The sequence below is a fragment of the Diceros bicornis genome, chromosome 36 (assembly GCF_020826845.1).
Source record: "Diceros bicornis minor isolate mBicDic1 chromosome 36, mDicBic1.mat.cur, whole genome shotgun sequence".
Lineage (NCBI taxonomy): Eukaryota > Metazoa > Chordata > Mammalia > Perissodactyla > Rhinocerotidae > Diceros > Diceros bicornis.
This window is the reverse complement of record NC_080775.1, coordinates 14,373,234-14,393,822: the sequence shown is the minus strand read 5'-3', so window position 1 is coordinate 14,393,822 and position 20,589 is coordinate 14,373,234. Positions and strand designations below refer to the sequence as shown.

The 20,589-nt window shown below is 42.1% G+C and overlaps 1 protein-coding gene across 3 annotated transcripts in view; it reads left to right on the top strand.

Annotated features, from left to right (window-relative positions):
• FRMD4A (FERM domain containing 4A) overlaps nucleotides 1–13,329 on the top strand; it is a 216,649-nt gene extending 203,320 nt beyond the window's left edge. For all 3 annotated transcript variants that reach the window (XM_058532438.1, XM_058532437.1, XM_058532439.1), the window contains one exon: nucleotides 11,577–13,329. In XM_058532438.1, the coding sequence (XP_058388421.1) occupies nucleotides 11,577–11,679 (103 nt within the window). In that variant the 3' untranslated portion in view covers nucleotides 11,680–13,329. The remainder of the gene's footprint in view (nucleotides 1–11,576) is intronic.
• The last annotated feature ends 7,260 nt before the right edge of the window (nucleotides 13,330–20,589 follow it).

Below are 20,589 nucleotides of genomic sequence, written 5' to 3'. Positions count from 1 at the left end.
AATTCCTAGCAATTGTGAACTGTCTGTTACACTAGCATTCTGTGGATTGGCAAACTTATAAATACATTTCATAGTTTCTAGAAGTATATTCTTCTTCACAGTAAATTTTTCAGTGTGGCACAAAACATGTTTACTGATAGACCCAAACATCTTTAGTTTCTCTGTAAAAGGAAGCCAAAAGTAGATAAACCTATGTTGAGTAATTCATGTTTCAGTATTTTATCTTATTTAGAAATGATCTAGATATTCATTGAATATACATCATTTTAACTTGTCTCAATATAACTTTAAGGTTTCAAGTTACCAAAAAGATTTTGAAAACTATTTTGTAAGGAGACATACCATAAGCCTAATTATTGTTGAAAAGTGCTTTTATAAACTTTTATCTTACTTGGATCTATACTTAATTTACTTGTTCTTAACTATTATGTTTATATTACTCATGAAAATTTCATGGGACATTAAACAGCTGACCATGATCTTAAGTTATCTTTCTTGCTGACAAATTCTGCAACAGAGATAACATGAGCTTATTTGACTTGTAGTAAACCTAGGTAGAAAAAAAGTATTATGTTTAATGCTGATAACTCTAAAGACATGCCTGTTTTAATTAAACCAGCAAACTTAAACCAGCTTTTATTTACCAAGGATTATCCTAGATCACATGAACTTGAAAAACACTGGGTTAGTTTTCATTTTTCTGAGAATACACTTAATTTATATAGCGCTTGTTTCTCTTTAAGCCAATTAAATAGAGCTCTTTATCAATTAATTTTGGCAATATCGTCTGGAGGCAGGAAAAAATCACACATCTAATACATACACAGACATACATACACATACAGACAGAAGGATCTTTTGTTTTAAATTTTTAGCCATGAGACAAGTCCGATAATGCAAAATTCACTAGTTTATAAAAGAACAGTTGGATCCAAATCCGGTTTCTAACAGAAGGGATAAGATAAGGTTACCTGTTCAGATGGCTTTAACTTTTTACTAATATTTGTAGAGAAGACAAGGTTTTTGATTTGCCTCGTTTCCAAATAAACTTTCCCTCCCTTTTTTTCCTTCTGTTAAGAATTACCTTGGTTCCTAGAGAAGAGCACATAGAATATTTATATCTCAAAGGCACAGGGAAAGAATGCAAGTTCTTCCAAGAAGGACTTTTCTTTTCTAAGGCCAAAATTTTTGCAATACCTATAAGCCTTTTAAGATGAATAGAGGAAGTTTGGGGATTGGTAAAAAGAATAGGTGGGCTTTGAATTGCTTCTAGAGCTGCATTTCTGTCCTTGTCAAGGCTCAACGTATAACATAAGTGCAGCTGTTTTTAATTCCTCAAAGAATTGGGTTGCAGCCTGAGTGACATCATAGGCTGAGCCATCCATCCAACTATATTATCTTCAATTTGCTTCTTTATTTCAGGGAGGAGATTTTTGACTAAGATGGAAATTAAAAGATTTCTATGTTCTGGATTTAATTTCATTTAGCTTAAAGGAGAAGACCTAAGAAAAGTTCCTATCAGGCTCTGAATATCACCTTCCAGTTTGGCCAACTTCTGACCACAGAGCTACCTAAAAAATCCTTTCAAACATCTTGTCAAGTTTTAGCCGAGACAAACAGTAAACATTCCTGGCAGTACTGAATGACCTCCATGGATGCAAGAGGCGTCCTCGAAGAGGGTTCAAAAGACACTACCCTCCCGAGATCCAGAGCCATTCCCAAAGACTGATAGCAGTCTCTAGGAGAAAAAGGATCAATAATCAGTGGGTCTGCATTTGGAAAGGAAGGGACAATGTGAAATTTTACATTCCTCTCTCAATCGGGCACTACAGAGATCTGGGAGAGCTGACCCTGGTAATACTCACCCTTTGCTAGCTTCTGCCTGTCTTCCCAGGATCCTGAGCAATCTACAGGCTCCAGAGGGAGTGGGGTTTAAAGTAGAGCGTGTAGCTCTGGTAACTACCAGAATTTGGCAAGGTTTTCCATTAATTTTAATTTAGTTTCCCCTTGGCTGTTTGAGGGAATAACTGGTAGCAGTTTACCGGAAAATCCCTCATAGTCCCATCAACCTTGGGAGGGGCCCATATGGGGGCGTCTGTAAGGCCACTAACTTGGCAGACTTTTCTTTATGATCTTGTAGTCTCTTCACAGTGGAAAGGTAATTCAGATAGCGGATTAGTACACCATGAGAGGACTCAGGTAAGGGAGGATCAAAGGAAGCAGGAGTCCCGTCAGTCTTAGAGTCTTTTGTTTTAGGTACCTCTTATGTCTGTAAATTTTCATTACCCTTTTGCCACGAATCTTCCAAGGAAGCTATTTGGGAATCTCAAAGGCTTTTGGAGGCTTCTGCATGCCAACTGAAATAGGTATCCCATTCTGGTTGTTTGAATGGGGAGCCTTCACTTTCACGTGCACTTCTTGAACGAACAATCTTATCGAATTGGAATGTTCCCATATGGCTGTCAACTTAAATAAGAAGGTAAATTGAGGCAAGCTGAAATGACCAGAAATTGAGTTTATTCAAGAATAGCAGAGGTTGGGGCCGGCCCTGTGGCTTAGCGGTTAAGTGCGTGCGCTCTGCTGCTGGCGGCCCGGGTTCGGATCCCGGGCGCGCACCGACGCACTGCTTCTCCGGCCATGCTGAGGCCGCGTCCCACATACAGCAACTAGAAGGATGTGCAGCTATGACATACAACTATCCGCTGGGGCTTTGGAGGGAAAAAAATAAATAAATAAAATTAAAAAAAAAAAAGAGCAGAGGAATTGCAATTTGGGAAACGCATGCTGTAGCAAGCTACAGCTGAGTCTTTTGAGGGTTTGGGGCAGGATGTATTTATGGGCAAGGAGTGCAAAGAGGGGGAACTCCAGCCAGAGTCCAAACAGTAGGTTCATTGGCTTGAGGCTGGAGAGATTCTTGGTGGATGTTCACTGGTCAGGGGATAAGTCTCTGTCGTCTGTAAATCAGGCCTTTATGGGAAATCAGTCTCTCAGTTCTTAACTTTCATCTTCTGAGGGTGCGTGTGTGAGATTCTCCATTTCTTACCCTCCGGTTCCATTTTAGATTGAAATCCTTTCACATTCCTCCTTCTTGATCAAGATCTTTTGCAGAAAGCAACGCTGATCAACCATGTCATTTAGGTACTGTTTTCCTTCTTTTTTTTTTTTTTTTTCCTTTTCTTAATCAAAGACATTGTCAGATGGAGTACATGTCCCTCAGAGCTGAGGAGGACAGTCCTCAGGTGTCTTGTCCCATGGAGGAAGGAAATGGCAAGTGGATTTCATTGGCCTCTTTTGAACAACAAGAAATGTCCGAAACCAAACTCTGCATATTTAGATCAGGGTAGCTGAGTCAGGGGAACAAGGAAGTCCAGAGGTGGTGTGAACAGACTTGGCATTTGAGGATTGGCTTTGTTGAGTTCTGAGAAGAGCTGTAAATTCCTGTACGCTTAGGTTAAGTTTCTTTTATGAGCCTACATTTACTGTCTCCATTTTGTCTTTGACAGAAGTGACTTCATTTTAGTTTGGTTCTACATTTCCCCTTTTTGATCAAGTCCCCATTAGGGGGCAATGGTCACCCAATATATTGTTAGATGTTTCTTCTGCATGGACTTCACCTTTTGAGTGATCATCCATTTTGTTTATTTTTCTTCACCATGCCATGATTGGACACCTTTATTCAAAGTGAGAAAAGTTTTTGGGGTTAGTAGCAACCAAAGGCCACATTTGAGTAACTTGTAGAGGGTCAAGGCAGAGAGACTGTCAAGGATATAGGTGTTAGATATCACTTTGAAGCATTGGGCAAGCATCAGTCCATCAGCTTTGTTATTTTTACAAAGGCTGGATAGACAACAACTGAGTACTTTAAAAATCAAAACACAAAATGACAGAAGGATAGAAAGACCAAATTGTATTATAGATCTAAACCATGAACTCAATCCTATTGGTAAGCAGCTGAATAAGTCAAAATTCCAAGATGAGCCAGATTGGACTTCTTGTAACCCATGGGCTTGTTCTCAGATTTTATGTAATTGAACCTCAACTTCCCCAGAAGTATTAATCCAAGTACAACAAGAGGTGTTGACTCCAGCACAGAGACCTCCTTGTTCCCCTAAGAGATAATCAAAGGTTATCCTGCTGTCAAGGACAACTTTAGCTAGAGTCTAGGGATTTTTGTTGGGTGGCTACGGTCTTAGCAGTAGAATCAGCTGTGTTTCCAAGGGTTAAAGAGAGGTTTCTGATCATAGCCTTATTTGCACTCACTCCTAACCAGGGAAGTAGGGATCTGCCAAAGGAAGCAAATCCTGAATCACAAATGCCTCCCGGTAAGTCCCGTCTAGCTCAACAATGTAAATTCAGGGGACTTGACCAATGAAGTATCTCAGTTTGATTGTGGACAGTGAGATAACCTAAGAGGCACTGCCCAGTTACGCACCAGCCATCAAGGTATTCATAGGCCCAAGAAGAATGATAACCACCACAGACAAAGATAAATCCTGTCAGGGCACAAACGACTCTTGCTAAAGCAGTATTGTTAACGGATTCATTTGCCTGGATTGTTGCATTTGCCCATTCAAGCCAGGGGTCAGTTAAGTTTTCGGTGTATTTGGGGAATAAATCTCCTAGCCTGGAATAAAAAGTTGTTCTAAATTCCTTGCAAAGGTGGATGCTGCTGGTGAGATTTTCTTGTGATTGGAAACAGACCTGATTTAGATAATCATAAGAACACAGGGGTGCAAATGTACTGTGGTTTGTGTAGGTATTTGTATCTAATTAGGCAAGTACAGTTATAATCTGAGAAGGGTAAAAACAAGGCACTGGGAAGCCTGGCTGCAAAAGTTCAACTTTGTAGCTGACATCAAAGGGAATTTGGGTGTTGTTTATGGTGGCATTAGGGTTACAGAAAAATTGGTTACAGGAAGGACCAGGGGATCTTCAATACCATGGACAGATTGGAGTTTTAGATGGCAAATCCAGCAGTCTGAAAGGTTACCTCCCTTTGCAATCACCTGGGAGATACAGACGAGGGCATTATCTTTCCAGGTCAGGAAGCAACAGAAAAGGGCGAACAGGAGAAAAAAACAGGTAAGCAGAGGAGTCTGATTAATTTCCCCCTTTGTGATTTTCATAGTAAAGAACAGTGGTGGAAATCAAGCTCTTAAGTTATACAGGCCTGGTCCTGGGATAGCTGTCTACATCTAAGCACATGTCATGCTTCTGGCTGCCAGAAGATCTTGAATTTAAGATCACTGGTAGCTTTGCTAGTCCATTCAGGTCCTGTGACTCCTTCAAGTTTAGCTGCACAGGAATTGGTGAGCAGTACCAGAAAAGGTCCTTTCCAACAAGGGAAAGGGAGTCCTTTAGTTGATGTCTTTTCCAGTAGATGTATTCTCTAGAAAGTAGGTTATGAGGGGAGTCAGACATCAGACTGTATTCTTGTGGAGCATAAGCTTCTTTAACTTGTGAGAGATGTTTCTGGAAAAGAGAATAGGTGACTGGCAACATTTTAATAGGTCCTGTTGGGCAGTTTAAGGGTCAGAGTATAGGGAGGGAGGCAGATGCATGGGTCTGCCGGTTACTGTTTAGTAGGGAGTGAGCTTATGTTTTTCAAAATGTAAGAACCTTAGATTCAAAAGGACTGGTGACAGCACCTTGGTCCAGGGAAGTTCCAGAGTCTCACAAAATTTTCCTAATTGGGCTTTAGTGATGCCACTAGTCCTTTCTACTAGTCCTGAAGATTGAGGATAAAATGGGCAATGCAGCGTCTGTAGCATAGGAAGGGTTCTGCAGACTTCTTGGATTACTTGGCCAGTAAAATGAGTTTTGAGGTCACTATGCAAAACAGTGGGGGCACCTCATGTAGGAATAATGTTTTCAAGTAATTTCTTTGCTACCAAATTGGCAGTTGCCTATTGACAGGAAAAAACTTCTACCCAGTGAGAAGCATACAGACCATGACCAGTACATAATTGTTCACTTGTTAACAATTATGTTTAGGTTAGTCATGAAAATTTCTCAAGACATTAAACAGCTAACCAACACCTTAAGTTATCTTCCTTGCTGACAAATTTTGTAACAGAAATAACATGAACTTATTTGACTAGTAAACCCAGGGAGAATAAAAAGTTGTATATCTTCATTATATTTGGTGCTGATAACTCTGAAGACATACCTATTTTAATTAAACCAACAAACTTAAACTAGCTTTTATTTACTAAAGATTTATCCTAGATCACATGAACTTGAAAAACATTTGTTTCTATATTTCTGAGTTTTAGAATATCTAATTTGATATGTGCTTATTTTTCTTTAAGCCAATTAACTAGAGCTCTTTCACAAATTAATTTTGGCAATACCATCCTGAGGTAGGAAAATATCACACATTTACAACATACATACATACATAAACATACAGACGGATGCAAACAAAGATCTTATAGCTTTCATTTTAAAATTTTAGCCATAAGATAGGTTTGATATTGCAAAATTCACTAGTTTATTTTGCATTATAAACTTTATTATAAAAGGAACAGTTGGATCCAAATCGTGTTTCTAGAAGTTGGAATAAATTAAGGTTACCTACTCAGATGGCTAAAGCTTTTTATTAATATTGTGGTGAAAACACTTAAGATTTTTCATTTGCCTAAGTTTCAAATAGCCTTCCCTACTCTTTTTTTCCTCCTGGTAAGAATTACCTCCCTGAACTTTGCATTTCAAAGAGATGGCCTAGATAAGAGTTCCTGGAGAAGCCCAGGTAGAACATTTACAACTGAAAGGCACAGGGAAAGAATGCATGTTCCTCCAAGGAGGACTTTGCTTTCTTAATGCCAGAATTTTCACAATACCTACAAGCCTTTTGAGATAAATACAGGAGGTTTGGGGACTGGTAAAAAAGGATAAGTGGGCTTTGAATTGCTTCTAGAACTGCATTTCTGTTCTTGTAAAGACTAGATTTGTAAGGCAAGTACAGTTGTTTTTAATTCCTCAAGGAATTGGGTTACAACTTGAATGACATCATAGGTGGATCCACCCATCCAGTCATGTGCCACATAATGTTTTGGTCAATGATAAGACTGCATATATGACGGTGGTCCCATAAGATTAGTACCATATAGCCTAGGTGTGTAGTAGCTATAACCATCTAGGTTTGCATAAGTACACTTGACAATGTTCGCACAATGACAAAATTGCCTTCAGTTTGTTTCTTTATATCGGGGAGTTCTTCAACTAAGATGGAAATCTGAAGATGCCTACATTCTAGATTTAGAGCTTTGTCTTGGGAATGTTTTAGCAAATCCTTCCACAAAAGGCTTCACAATGTTTTTCTTTCCCTCTGGGTACACAGTTTCATTTTGGCTTAGAGGAGAAAGCCTGAAAAAAAGGTCCTATGAGGGTCTGAATATCAGCTTCCAATTTGGCCAACTTCTGACCAAAGAGCTACTTAAAAACTCCTTTCAACTATGTTGTCAGGTTTCATATGGGACAAAGAGTAAATATTCCTGGCAGTATTGAACGACCCAGTGGATGCAAGAGGTGTCCCCAAAGACTGCAAACAAACCAAGGGCTAGGGACTCAAGTTCTGGGTGAAACCATCTGGCAGCTCAAGCTGACCTGCTAAGCCCTGGGCTGAGACTGCAGACTAAGCAAGGGCTGAGGACTGGTGCTCTGTTTGAGCCTCCTGCCACTTAATCCTGGACTGGAAAGCCAGGTACATCGGGAGCTCAATGCAAGGAGAGCAGAGCTCAAAACTGAGAGAAACTCACCCACGACTCTCAGAAATGGCGATAAAGACAGAGAACTCAAAGGGTCCGTGGGTACCAATGCCTGTGTTTCTCATCCCTGAAACTAGCCATCAGAAGTCTCCTTTGGATCCCACTGCTGCCACCAAACTGTTAAAAAACAAAATTCAACCGAGTAAATCTTAAAGATCTTATTGGCTTTATTCAAGTTGCAACCCAATTTCTTGAGGAATTAAAAACAACTGTACTTGTTTTCCAACTCTAGTCTTTACTAGAAGAGAAATGCAGCTCTAGAAGCAATTCAAAGCCCACCTACCCCTTTTACCAATCTCAGAAACTACCCTATTCATCTCAAAAGGTTTGTAGATATTTTAAAAGATCTGGATTTAGGAAACAAAAGTTGTTCTTGGAGGAACTTGCATTCTTTCTCTGTGCTTTTGAGATATAAATGTTCTACCAGGTCTTCTCCAGGAACTTGGTACTAGGCCATTACTTTGAAATGCAAACTTAAGGGAGGTAATTCTTACCAGAAGGGAAAAAAAAGCGGGAAAGGCTACGTGAAACTTAGGCAAATGAAAAACTTAACTGTCTTCTCCGCAAATATTAATAAAAAGCTTTTGCCATCTGAGCAGGTAACCTTAACTTATTCAAACTTCCAGAAACACGATATGGATCCAACTGTTCCTTTATAAACTAGTGAGTTTGTTACCGTACCAGGTCCGTTTTTGCCTGCTGCCCAGAAAGCCAATCACCGAGATGACGAGATTGCAGAGAGAGCGAGGGTTTAATCACACGGCAGCCAAGTGAGGAAAACAGGAGAGCAAGTCTCAAATCCGCCTCCCCGAAAACAGGGACTCAGGGATCTTTATGGGGAAGGGGGCAAGGTGGTCTGAAGTGATTGGACGTGAGGAGAGATGAGGTGATTGATGATCTGCGCAAGCGTAGTGAGGCTTCATGCCTCTTCATAGGATGCATGCTCACAGAATGGCAGCATTAGCGTGCCCTGAGGGTGGAGTTCCAACCTCTTGCTGTCAAAAGGTCGCTTATTGGACACATGTCTGCGTGGGCCCAGTTGATGGGCTGGTGGTCTCAATCTGGCCTGAAGTGGACAAGGGGTTCAGTTCCTGAAAAAAAAAAAAAAAGCTCAAACACCCATTACCATGGTGACCCCGGCTCCAGGGAGATGTCATCTATAGGAACCTAGTGGGAGTCAGATAGCATATTGCCCAAACAGCACAGTTAACAATGGGTAAGTTTATCATACAGATTCAAGTCCTCACCTTCTGTTCTGATAAGTTTCTAGGTAAGGCCATTCCCCTCCTCTTCCTGGTACAGGGAAGAAGACACCTTTACAAATGGAGATTTTCTTTGCAAATGTAAAGGTCTCTTATAAAGGGCAACCAGAACTAAGAATGGGCTTAGCACAGACCCACCCAGATGCCTGGAGATGTCTATGGTAATGGCCTGTTCTGGGGGCAGGCCTCCCATCCCAAAATCCTTTGGTTAGTTAGTGGGGGTGGGGGCCAGAGTGTCATTCAGGCAGAGATATATTTTGAGGTGGCCAATTCCAATCCAGTAGTTACTAGCTGCTTAATCATCAATGGCTAACTGTTTGCCGGTTTCAAGTTTTGCATTATCGTGCCTGTCTCATGGCTAAAGGCAAACGTGGAGCCAGGGCTCGGTAGTTCTCTTTCTGTCTCCACCTCCACTTCCTGCGCTCTCAGGAGGAAACTGACATCCTCATAGCGTGAAAGCTGCTTGGCCTTGCTTGGGCATATGCCCATCTTTGAACCAGGGACTGTGGTTGGAGGACTCTTAATTGGCCCACCTGGGTCCCACTCATACACCCTTGCTGAGGGTGGGGGGTGACACCCTAGTGGAGAGCACAGTTAGGACCACATGGAGTTAGGGAGGGACTGTCCCCAAGGAACAGCATTATGTCCACTGTGGAGTCCAACCAACCTTTTGCCACAAAGTTTCTCAATCCCTCGGGCACAATGGCACAAGTTTTGTCAGGATGGAGAGGGAGGTTACAGGGTGGGTGCCATGGAGTGAGTATTTACCACCTAAATACGGTAATATATATCCATGGCCAGTACCATAATCAAGAGCCTTTATGTTACTTTGCTTCTGAAGCCACACTTAAGCAGTATTAACCCCAGTATATTTCAGAGGTTCCAGGCACAGGACTCTCTTTAAAGGCCACAGTATGTTCACAGATGCCTTGGGTTTTCCAGCTTTCATGGTTTTTTTTTAAAGCCAGATGAGCAACATTTATAAAATCCAGACTGCCTTCATCCGTTTGTGCCTGGAGAAGTCAGCAAATCAAACACAAAAATGGCCATGACTGATCATTCTCAATCATAAACTGGTTCATGAGACTGTATCTAAGATGCTCTTTAAACTCGCTTTTCTTTGAACCACACTGGTTTAGGGTCTCTTCCCATCACCCATCCCCAACCATAACCCTAGCACTAGGTATGGGGAGGATCAGCAGCAGGGGAGGAAATCATCTTCTGACGTTCGTGGAAAGTCCTTAATGGTGTTTCCAAATAGATATATCTACCCTCAAAACAGCATATGCCCTGGGGAAGTCATACTTGTAAATCCAGCCTTAACAACACACAGACCTACTAACCTAGAGTCACAGACCAATGTCATTACTTCACAAACTGAAGGCTATGGTTAAAGGCCTACCATAGAATCAGCACAAGTGAACCCTCAGAGGTTACTAGGAGTAAAAGCTAAAAACACAGAAATGAGCACAACAGCACTCCAGGCCCCTTTGTAAGCTGTTCCTGAACAGAGGGCCAAGGTTAGCCATGCCAACACAAAGTTGGCCAGCAGGGCTGGAGGAGAGGAACAGAGGACTCCATCTTCTCAGGCCACAGGGGCAGCTCCCTCCAATTAGCCAGCTTCTGGGTGCCTACTGGGCAAATTCCAATCCATTCCTCCGTTCACTGTGATGAGGTTTGACCTCTATCTTGCCCTGAAAGAGCTAGTTAAGGATCATTGGAGAGGGGCTGTTTTTCCTAATAATCCCCAGTAATGATTATTGGCTTCAACATATCTCTGTGATTGCTTCTTGATATGTAAAAATTACTTCTATCCAACCTACACTGATGTATACCTAAAAGACTTTTTTTTAAAGTCATACTTTACATATACTTTTCCTATATATTTTCAATATACTTTTTTTGTAATCACAAAACAATACATGCTATTTAAAATAAACAGCATTGATTCAAAACTTTATAAAACTCCATTCAAAAGTCACCTCAGTTTCACTGTAGGGAAACCTGACATTTCAAATCTGCTTGTATGACAGAATAAAAATCTAGTGAAATCTGGGTATGCCTGAGGTCTCATGGAGTACAACCCAAGCAACTGTTCTTGAAAAAAATCCTGAGGAATCCAGCCAAGGAGCTCTCGGCCTTGGCTGCATGGCAGAATCATTGGGGGGGGGGGGGCTTTGAAAGCTCCCAGTGCCCAAGCATACCCCAGACCAATTAAACCAGCATCCCGGGGGTGGGGCCCAGACATGAGTGTTTTTGAGAGTCCCCAGGTGATTTCAGCATGTAGCCAAGCTTGAGAACCACCGCAGAAGTCTTAGCTCCGTTTTCCTCCTTCACAGATGTTCAAGGTTTAGGTCCCCTTTACATGGATTTTTTTCAGTCTACGAGAGCTTTCTATATATTCAGCAGTGTATCAGGCCTCATTCCTTATGAACAGGGACGACTACTGATTGATATCAGGCTCTGTAAAAATAAAAACGTACTTCTGAACACAGACTGATAAATGTCATTCTCCACTAAAAGTTTCTTCTTGGATTCCCTGCAGGAGCTACAGTGATAGCTGTTTCCTGGATTCCTCCCTCTATCCAGAACTAGCTGACGTCCAGTGGTACGGGCAGGAAAAAGCCAAGCCCGGGACCCTCGTGTGAGCCAGCAGGCCTCAATCTGACCGACTCAACGCCATTCTGAGATCACCTCACTGCCTCTCATTTGCCTTACCCAGACACACTGTCACCCTGCACCAGCTTCAGCCCTCAGCACTTTTTTTCTCCTGTCTCCGCATTCCCTCACCCTCAAAAACCTGACTGAGGAGACATTCTGGAAGGTTCCGGTCCCACTGTGTGTCACCTGGCTCTCTTGCCCACAGAGAGCCAGGCACCAATCCTCAATGGCACCTTGGGGGCTTCTCCCTGCCGTGACAGCCTCCAGGCCAGGAACTGTCAGGGTAGCTGGCTGGCATCAAATTCCTGTGGACACGTGGCATTGGTAGAGACCAGGAAAGGGGACTTAAGTACAGGGTGATCCAGAAAGACTTATTAAGCTGTGGCCAGCCTGCCACCTGTAGGCCAACCAAGCACTTTGGGAAAAGGATGCTTCCTGGGAATATTCAGTTGACACCTGAAATATTCCCTGGGCATGGAGTGGCTGTTGGGGGAGGGAAGAACGAAAAAGGAGGCTTAACATGTCCGAGATGCATCAGAGGATCACAATCAGTTCTATGCTGCCAAAGATTTAAAAAATTAAAAAATAAAAAAAAAATAAGAGGGGCCAAGAGGAAGACATTCTTTCTGCAATGAAATCTCTTCTTTTAAATTCTAAACTGCTACTACACACCACAAGTGAAAGTCAACCATTTGTAAATTGTTCCCCCTCTTCATCCCTCTCCCTTAACGTTCCACCTTCTCTCTCAGTCGAGCCTGAAAAACTAACCCAATGTGATGGTCAAGTCGGGGAGTTTTGGCTGGCACTGCTGACTTGGATCTCCGTGAGTCTGGACACGAAGGAGAACAGACCTGTGGGGGGTGGCAGAGTGTCCTATCAGCCCTGGTCTGTACGGGGTTCAGCCTAAGCCCAAGACACAAAGCTGCTTTCCTTTGGGGGTTTGTAGGAAACGTACAGTGATGATTGCCAAAAGTGGTTCTCTGTCATTAAAACAACCAGTAAAAGTGTATCCTATTTTTTTGCACAAGGTGTTTCATTTTATTTTTTATGGGAAACCAAGGGAAAAGCACACTGCGATCCATTCGAGTGTTTAACTGTTGTGGCTCATTTTATGTTTGTTAGCACTTGTGTGACAAAGAGCTCAGATCCGACTTCTCTCGGTACCCGGTTACCAATGTGTCACTTAGTCTAAGAACCCAACTATGCCCTTACGTAGAAAGATTTTACTCACGTCTACTAGCAGAGCAGGGTTGAAAAAAATATCAGCTCCCAGAGGACCTGGCCTATAAGCCTACATCATCATCAGCCATCCTGATGTACCATATTAGTCTGCAGATACCAAAAGAGGAAGAAAGAAGGAAAAGAGAAAAGAGGTGTGTGGGAGCTGCTCGTTTACATGTGTTTTGAGCTATGCTTAATACACAACTGGAAAGCCATCAATCTTCAAAGGCCTCAAAAATACTTTTATAATAACAAGTGCACACTCTTAGTTGGGTTATTCAAAATGGCACAAACACGGTCTCCACAGGGGTGGTATGCTGTGCTTATTGGCGCAAGTGGCGGGGGGACAGTATTTTTTCTCATTTGTAATGACTTTCTATTGGAAAGGCATTTGATAGCCAGGGACAGGAGCCAGGGTGGGGATAGTTTTGTGGGAAAGCAAAACAGACGTTAGCTTTAGCGTAAAAAGAAAAATCTTTGTTTTTTATGTATGTGTAATCCAAGAATAACAATAGACTGACTCTACCAGACCAGGAGGGTAAGAATGGACACTAAAATGAAATAAATAGTCATGGTGCTCCCTCTGCTGCAGCTTGAAAAGCGTGGGGGGGGGATCACAATGCGGGGCTCACAGCAGGCTAGGACCAGTCTGGGAAATTCAGGGCCTGATTACCCTGGCTCTGTGCACAGCTGGGTTGGTGATACCAGCTTGCGGAAGAGATTAATATTCACGGAACACTTTAGGGGTAAACCCTGCCAGATAAATAAAACTGGTTATAATGTTATTAAATGATTCTGGAGATTGCTCGGGGGGATACTTTTGTTGCTCTGATTGTGATGGTCAGAGCTACCAACAGCAGGGTTTTTGCCTTCTCCATTTGGAAACATTACACATTGGGCCATTTTTCTTTCTCCCAAAAGAAGATACATGAATAATCAAACTGAACTATGTGCAACAGGAAAAGTCAAAAGGGAAATAGAGAAGGTGACAAAGTTACATGGCTGCGGGTTACACAACATACACAGTAGTTTGAAATCAAGTCTGAAGTCAATCGCATCAAGCTTTTAGCCCAGTTGGGTTACAAGGAATGAGAGACAATTTCTAAATTCTTTCTCAACACTTGGGTTTTGGATTTGGGGGGCAGAAAGGAATGGAGTGGGAGAGGGAGTTACAGTTCAGACAAACATCATGACAGTCTGGTAGTAAAAAGAGAGATTAAGTAAAACAGGTTTTACTGTTTGGCTGTGTTCTGTTACTATAAAATGTACATAAAATGTTAGTCCCTTGAGACTGACGTGATTAATGATCAGTGTGGTGGGAAACGATATCGTTATTGTATACAAGCACTTGCAAGCTCTTTACAGATCCCTACTTCTTTAAAACAAAATAAGATGAACTATGACACCCCTGGTCTGATATAAAGCCCCTATTGGATTCTTTGGATACGTGTAAGAAATTGCCTGTTTAGCCAGAAGACTGGTGAAAACACCTACATCAGACTCTGTTGTAAGACAGGTGGATTTTTTTATTTTATTATATGCAGGTGAGTGTTGAAACTTAAAATTATTTGTTTTCATTCAGTATTAGTTTAGTTCTAAATATAGCAAACCCCATCCAGGTGCTATCAGATGACCAGTTACTGCTTAGTTAACTAGGTGTAAAGTTTTACATATACATTAATGTCAATAGTTTATTACAAGTTGTGTAAAATGGACTCTAGTTTAATAATGGGGAAGAAAGGATTAGGTTGCTCCTGAAACTGACTGTAGAGCATGTAAAATGATTTTACTAGATTCTGTTCAATTGTAATCAATGAAAAAGATGTATGTTGTAGACAAAGTTGCAGAATTAAAAAGAAATCTGCTTTTAATTTATTCTTTTTGTATTAAGAATTTGTATAGTACCTTTACATTTTGCAAAACAGTGTTGTCAACACTTATTAAAGCATTTTCAAAATGAAAAGATCTCAGTCGCCTCTTGGAGATTTTGTTTGTTTCTAAGTGACAAATGCTTAAGCATGCCCAGAAATCTGTAATTCAGGTGCTCTGTCCTCATTGGGCTGATTTTTAAAGTCAATCTATAGATGATATTCTTATTGGCTTGCTAGATGATATAGATAAGCTCACTTTGTTTAGCAGAGGCAAATTCTCTCATTCTAGTTTCCTTTTGTTAATTCTACAAAGATAATATATTCTCAATTATGTATTCCTCCTACTACAAAAAAAGATTTGAGATTAGAGGTCAGTCTTTGTCAGGATGTATCACTGTTCACTACAGATACTTATGTGTGCAGTATGTGCCAGGCATGGGTTCCCACAAAACAGTCCAAGGTGGAAGAAACACTGAGGGGATCTGGGCTTTGGAGGTCATCCTTAGTCTCTGTCTCCATGGGGTCCCTGGTTCTGTGCAGGATGCAAAGGGCCAATCAGGGAGACAGGCAGGATGCTCAGGCTCTTTGCTACCACTGCTCTTCACCCTCTGTGCTCACACCACAGCTCAAACTGTCACCCACTCTCCAAATCATATCACCAAGCAACGGCCTACTGGGCCTGCAGGTACAAAAAGCCTCATACTTATGGGCAAAACTGACTGGTACAGACTTTGCTGCAAGTGAATCCCTGGCTCCTTAACCTAACCCACCATGCATCTCTTCACTAGCAGGAAACTAAAAGTCTGGCAGCCAAGAACATCCCTGGGTGGAAAGCCCTTGCTGAAGCATTTGCCACTTGAGCAGGCTAACCGTTGCCAAACATGAAAACAATCCATTGAGGACACGAAGTGTGTCTGGAAGCAAGCCCGTTAGGACAGCATTTTATACTTCCTAAGCCTTTCCTTGGGAAAGCAATCGAAGCCTCCGCATCTCAAGATAATCAACACTAATTTCAAACAAACAAACAAGGATCTTCTCTAAGTCTTTTACATGTAAATATATCAGAGCTCAGGAAATAAATCTAGTATCTCTGCATTAAGCTCTTCACATGAAAGCAACCGGCACACAGAAGATAGGACTCTTCCTTTTCTTTTCCATTCCTTCACACACACACACACACACACACACACTCGCCCGCTTACAAAGTGCCAACAAGGCAACGCCACACAGTTACTACTTTGGTTATTAGAGAACACAAATTAAACACCCAATCCCTGTAGAAACCATTAGAAATAGCCAGGCCTTTCCTTCCTTTCTCCCAGAATACCAGTTCAAAAAAGCTCACACACAAAATTCTCTCTAAAAGGAAGGACCAGAGAACCACTGATGAAGGCTAGCAAGCAGGCAGTAGCACACAGCTGAAGTCATGCATTGCATGTTCTGTGCTGAGTCTAGGCTACACTCTTGGATTAGACAAACAGGCATGCGACCACAGGATAAGAGGAAATGAGGTCACTAGCATTAAACAGATAGAAGAAAGATTAAAGGGAGTCCCCAGGATAAGAGATCAACAAGTGTGTAAATGGGATCTCTCACTGATACCTTGTTCAAGGATTTGAGCGGGCCAAGAGATAGTAGAGAAAAGGCGAAAGAACCCGCGAAGGGATGACCTCTTGGCCTTGCACAAAGCCATGCCCCCAGCATAGTCAATATCTATTCGCGCAAAAGCTGAAGGGCCTGGATTGCAATTTAAGAGTATAAACAGTGAGCAGATTGTTAGGGCCCATACATTTATAATTGCACCACGATTTCATCAGAAACCCATTTGTCTCTTCACAAATTCTTATCCCCACAAACTAGTAGGTTCCTTTTATTTTTCATTCATTCATTCATTTTCTGTCAAACTCACTCCAGTCATGCTTTCACTTCCCCCAGTCTACCAAAACCACTCTTGTCAAGGTCAAGGATGACTCCTCGCAATGTCAAATCCAATGGTTAATTCTCTGTTCTCATTTTACATGACTTACCAACAACATTGGACATAGTTGATCCCTGCTGCTTCCTTAATTGTAACACTCTCTTCGCTTGGATCCCAAGACATTACATTCTCCTGGTTTTCCTCCTTATTACAGTTCAGGGCTCTTCTTTCCAATCTCCTTGATAGTTTTTCATCTCCCTGACTTCCTAGCATTGGAGTGTCCCAGGGCTCAGTTCTTGGACTCCATCTCTTCGTTATCCACAATCACTTTTCTTGTAGCTCTCATCTCATGGTTATGAACATCATCTTTATGCTGATGACACCTATATTTATCCCTACATCCTGGACCTCCTCTTTAAAACTTGTACATCCTACTGGCTACTCAACATCTCCATATGGATGTCTAACATGCTAACGTGTCCAGAACTGAATTTCTGACCTTCCCCTCCAAACTTGCTCCATTAATAATCTTCCTCAGCTCAGTTATGGGGAACTCCAACCTTTCAGTGCTCAGGCCAAAAATCTTGGAATTATCCATGCTTGCTTTCTTTCTCTCACACCTCATGTCTACAGCAAACGAAATGGATGTAAAATCCCTGTGCTTAAGAGATTTATATTGGAGGTAGAGGGAGGGAGAAAATGAAAAGTAAATTATATAATCTAGTGGAACGTGATAAGAAAACAGGGTTGGTCAGTGGAGGATTTAGTGTATGTAGGAAGAGGAACACCTGTTCCTCTCAAGTCAGGTAAGAAAAGATGCTGGTAAACGTGGAGGAGGTGAAAACAGACCTTAAGCTTGCCTCCATACTCAACCTGGTGTGAGGAAAACAGGTGAGGCCACCCTCCAAGTGAGAGGGTCAAGAGGTAGCAGGGTAGAGTCAGGATAGAGCAGAGTTACAAAGATTAGAATATAGAACAGCCAGAGAGGAAAGAAAGACAGCGAATGTCCTCCAGGCACGACTCAGGGCCCAGCTACCACTGGACACTTGGTGGCTGTGAATTCCCTCCAGCGGCACTTACTAGCCAGGGCGTGGGAGGAGACTGATGGAATGATCCGGGCTTGGGTTTTGTAGTGTGGTGTGGCAGAAGGACAAAAGGGTAAGAGAATAAAAGGTACTGGTGAGAGAGGACTGAAATGATGAATAATGGGATCTAGATTAACTAGAGAGAAAAGTGAAGCCGAGAAGGTACTAATAAAGCAGAAGAAAACAGAGGAATGAATAGACAGAATGTCTTGAAGAAGCCAAAGAACAGTAGAATGGGAATAAAGGAGTGAGGGAGCAAGGCTAGGACTTCATAACCAGGCAGTAGGTAAATACTGTTTTTCCCATAATCTTAGTTATCCCATGTGGGGTGAATCACACAATCTAGGAGGGAAGTCCCCATGGCATGCTAATGCATATAGTGGAAAATGAATCTGGCTTGGGGTTGCTAGGAAGAGGACCTGGGTCTCATTCTCCTTTGTTCAGAAGCTACAAATCTGGCTGCCCGTTCTAACAGGAGACCAAAACCATACCAATTATATTAACAGAGATTTGATACAAACTACTGTTAACCAGATAGTGAAGAGGTGACTGAGCAAAAAGAGGACACTGAGATGTCACAGAGAGCTCTTAGGGATGGGAAACAAAGACAAAGGATTATTAAAACTCAGAAGCTTGAAGGAGGTGCCCTGTGGAGCTGGGAGTCGAACCTCTGAGGACTGGACACTACTCAGCTGTACCGGTGCCTCAGGAACTTGGCAGGACCCTGCAGAGCTGGGACTCAAGCCTCTGAAGAGGGGGCTCCGGCTGACAGGGCTGTGCTCTTTGAGGGGCAAGATGAAGCTGGTTCTACAGTATGGAACACTGCCAACTGGAACCAACTCCTCCTTCAGGAATTAACTGTCACTGCTGGGCTGGAGAATGTGACTGTGACATCACTGTTAGGGACAGGAAGCAAACAGAGAGGAACAGACCACTGCTTCCCTTCTCCAGGTTCTAGTCGCTCATGTGACCACTATCAGTGAAACCTAACTAAAGCTAGCCAGCAAACAAGAAATGTGGTTTGCAGAGTCTCACCAAGAAGCAGAGTGGGGAAGGTACGGTGGGAGCTGACGCAAAACAGCCTCACAACAGCTGACCAGAAGTCTGGCCCGTCACCTCTCCCAGTTGAAGCCCGTCAGCTCACTAACAGTCCTGAAGTCCCTCATCCAAGGACAAACTAAAAGGCTCTAAAATCAGAGAGACCTCTATAAATCTATTACTATAATATAAAGGATAAGCCAATTTTCAATTTTTAGATTAAAAAAGTTCTTTCATAAAAGACAAACAACATATCTACCTTTTTCGGCCCATGTTAGTGTAATGTGAGTCACAGTCTCAGAAGAAATTGTGGTAATAACAAGTCAAAGCATATCAAGATATTTTTTCCCAAAATGATGAAATCACAATCATGGATCTTCTCAAATATTTTTCATATCCACTATAGATATTCAGAAGAGAGTTTATTCCTCTCAACGGCATTTCTTACTCTGATGAAGATTTGGGAATAACACAAGAGAGGAACAAGAGCTAGATGCTTCTATCCAATAAATTGGGTGACGAGAATCTCCAGAGCAGGCCAGCAGCACCCTTCTTGGCCTCTGCTCTAATACCTGGTTGTCCTTGAACTGCCCTTAACATCAGTTTGATTAGTGGCTTTTCTGCAGTTGAAATGACCTGGTGCCAGTTTCAACAGAACCCATTCAAGTGAATGCTGTTGTACTTATTTATATCTTAGTAAGATGTGGCAAAGTCGGATCTTATTCAATTGAGGGAGACGTGACCTCATAGTACCATAACATACTTGCCACGAGCCTCAATGATTTTGAAAGCCAAGAAATGTGAGTAACGTATATATTGCTTGGAAACTGAATTCAGCAGAATATATGAGAACACAACTGTGGGAGCTTACTCAACATCGTTCTCACAGAACATGAGGCCCAGAGGAAGGCAGCTGTAACGGTTAACTTTATGTGTCAACAGGACTGGGACACGGGGGGCCCAGATGTCTGGTTGAACATTATTCTGGGTGTGCCTGTGAGGGTGCTTCTGGATAAGATTAACATTTGAATTGGTGGACTGAGTAAAGCAGATTGCTCTCCCCAATGTGGGTGAGCCTCATCCAATCTGTTGAGGGCCCAAATAGAGGGAAAAACAGGGTAAGGGGAATTCACTCTCTCTGTCTACTTGAGCTGGAACACTGGTCTCCTTCCCTCAGACTGGGACTTACACCATCGGCTCTCCTGGGTCTCAAGCCTCTGAATTCAGACTGGAATTTATACCACTGGCTCTACCACTGGCTCTACCACGTCTCCAGCTTGCAGACAGCAGACCATGGGACTTCTCAGTCTCCATAACCACACGAGCCAATTCCTTGTAATTAAATATATATATATCTCCATCTCCTATTGGTTCTTTTTCTCTGGAGAACCTAACTAATAAAGCAATTCAAGGTTTGTACAATGACTCCACGATGTCATCAAAGGACCGACTCTGCCATCTTTAGCGTATGTCTCTCGTTGTCAGACTGCAGGATGGCTGCAAAGCATTTAAGCACCATGACTACTTTCTAAGAAAGAACAGAAAAAGGGCTATATGTCTGTTAGCTAAGTCTCTCTTTTTCTCTTAGAAAAGCAATAGGTTTCCTGGAAGTACCATCCAATAGACTTCTATCCATGTTATTGGCAGAACTACGTCACATAACCAATCCTAACAGGTCCTAGGAGAGCAAGTCATTTTAACTGCTTTCATTGCAGCTTTGAACAAATTAGGGTTCTATTAGCAAAGAAGAGGAGAATGAAAACA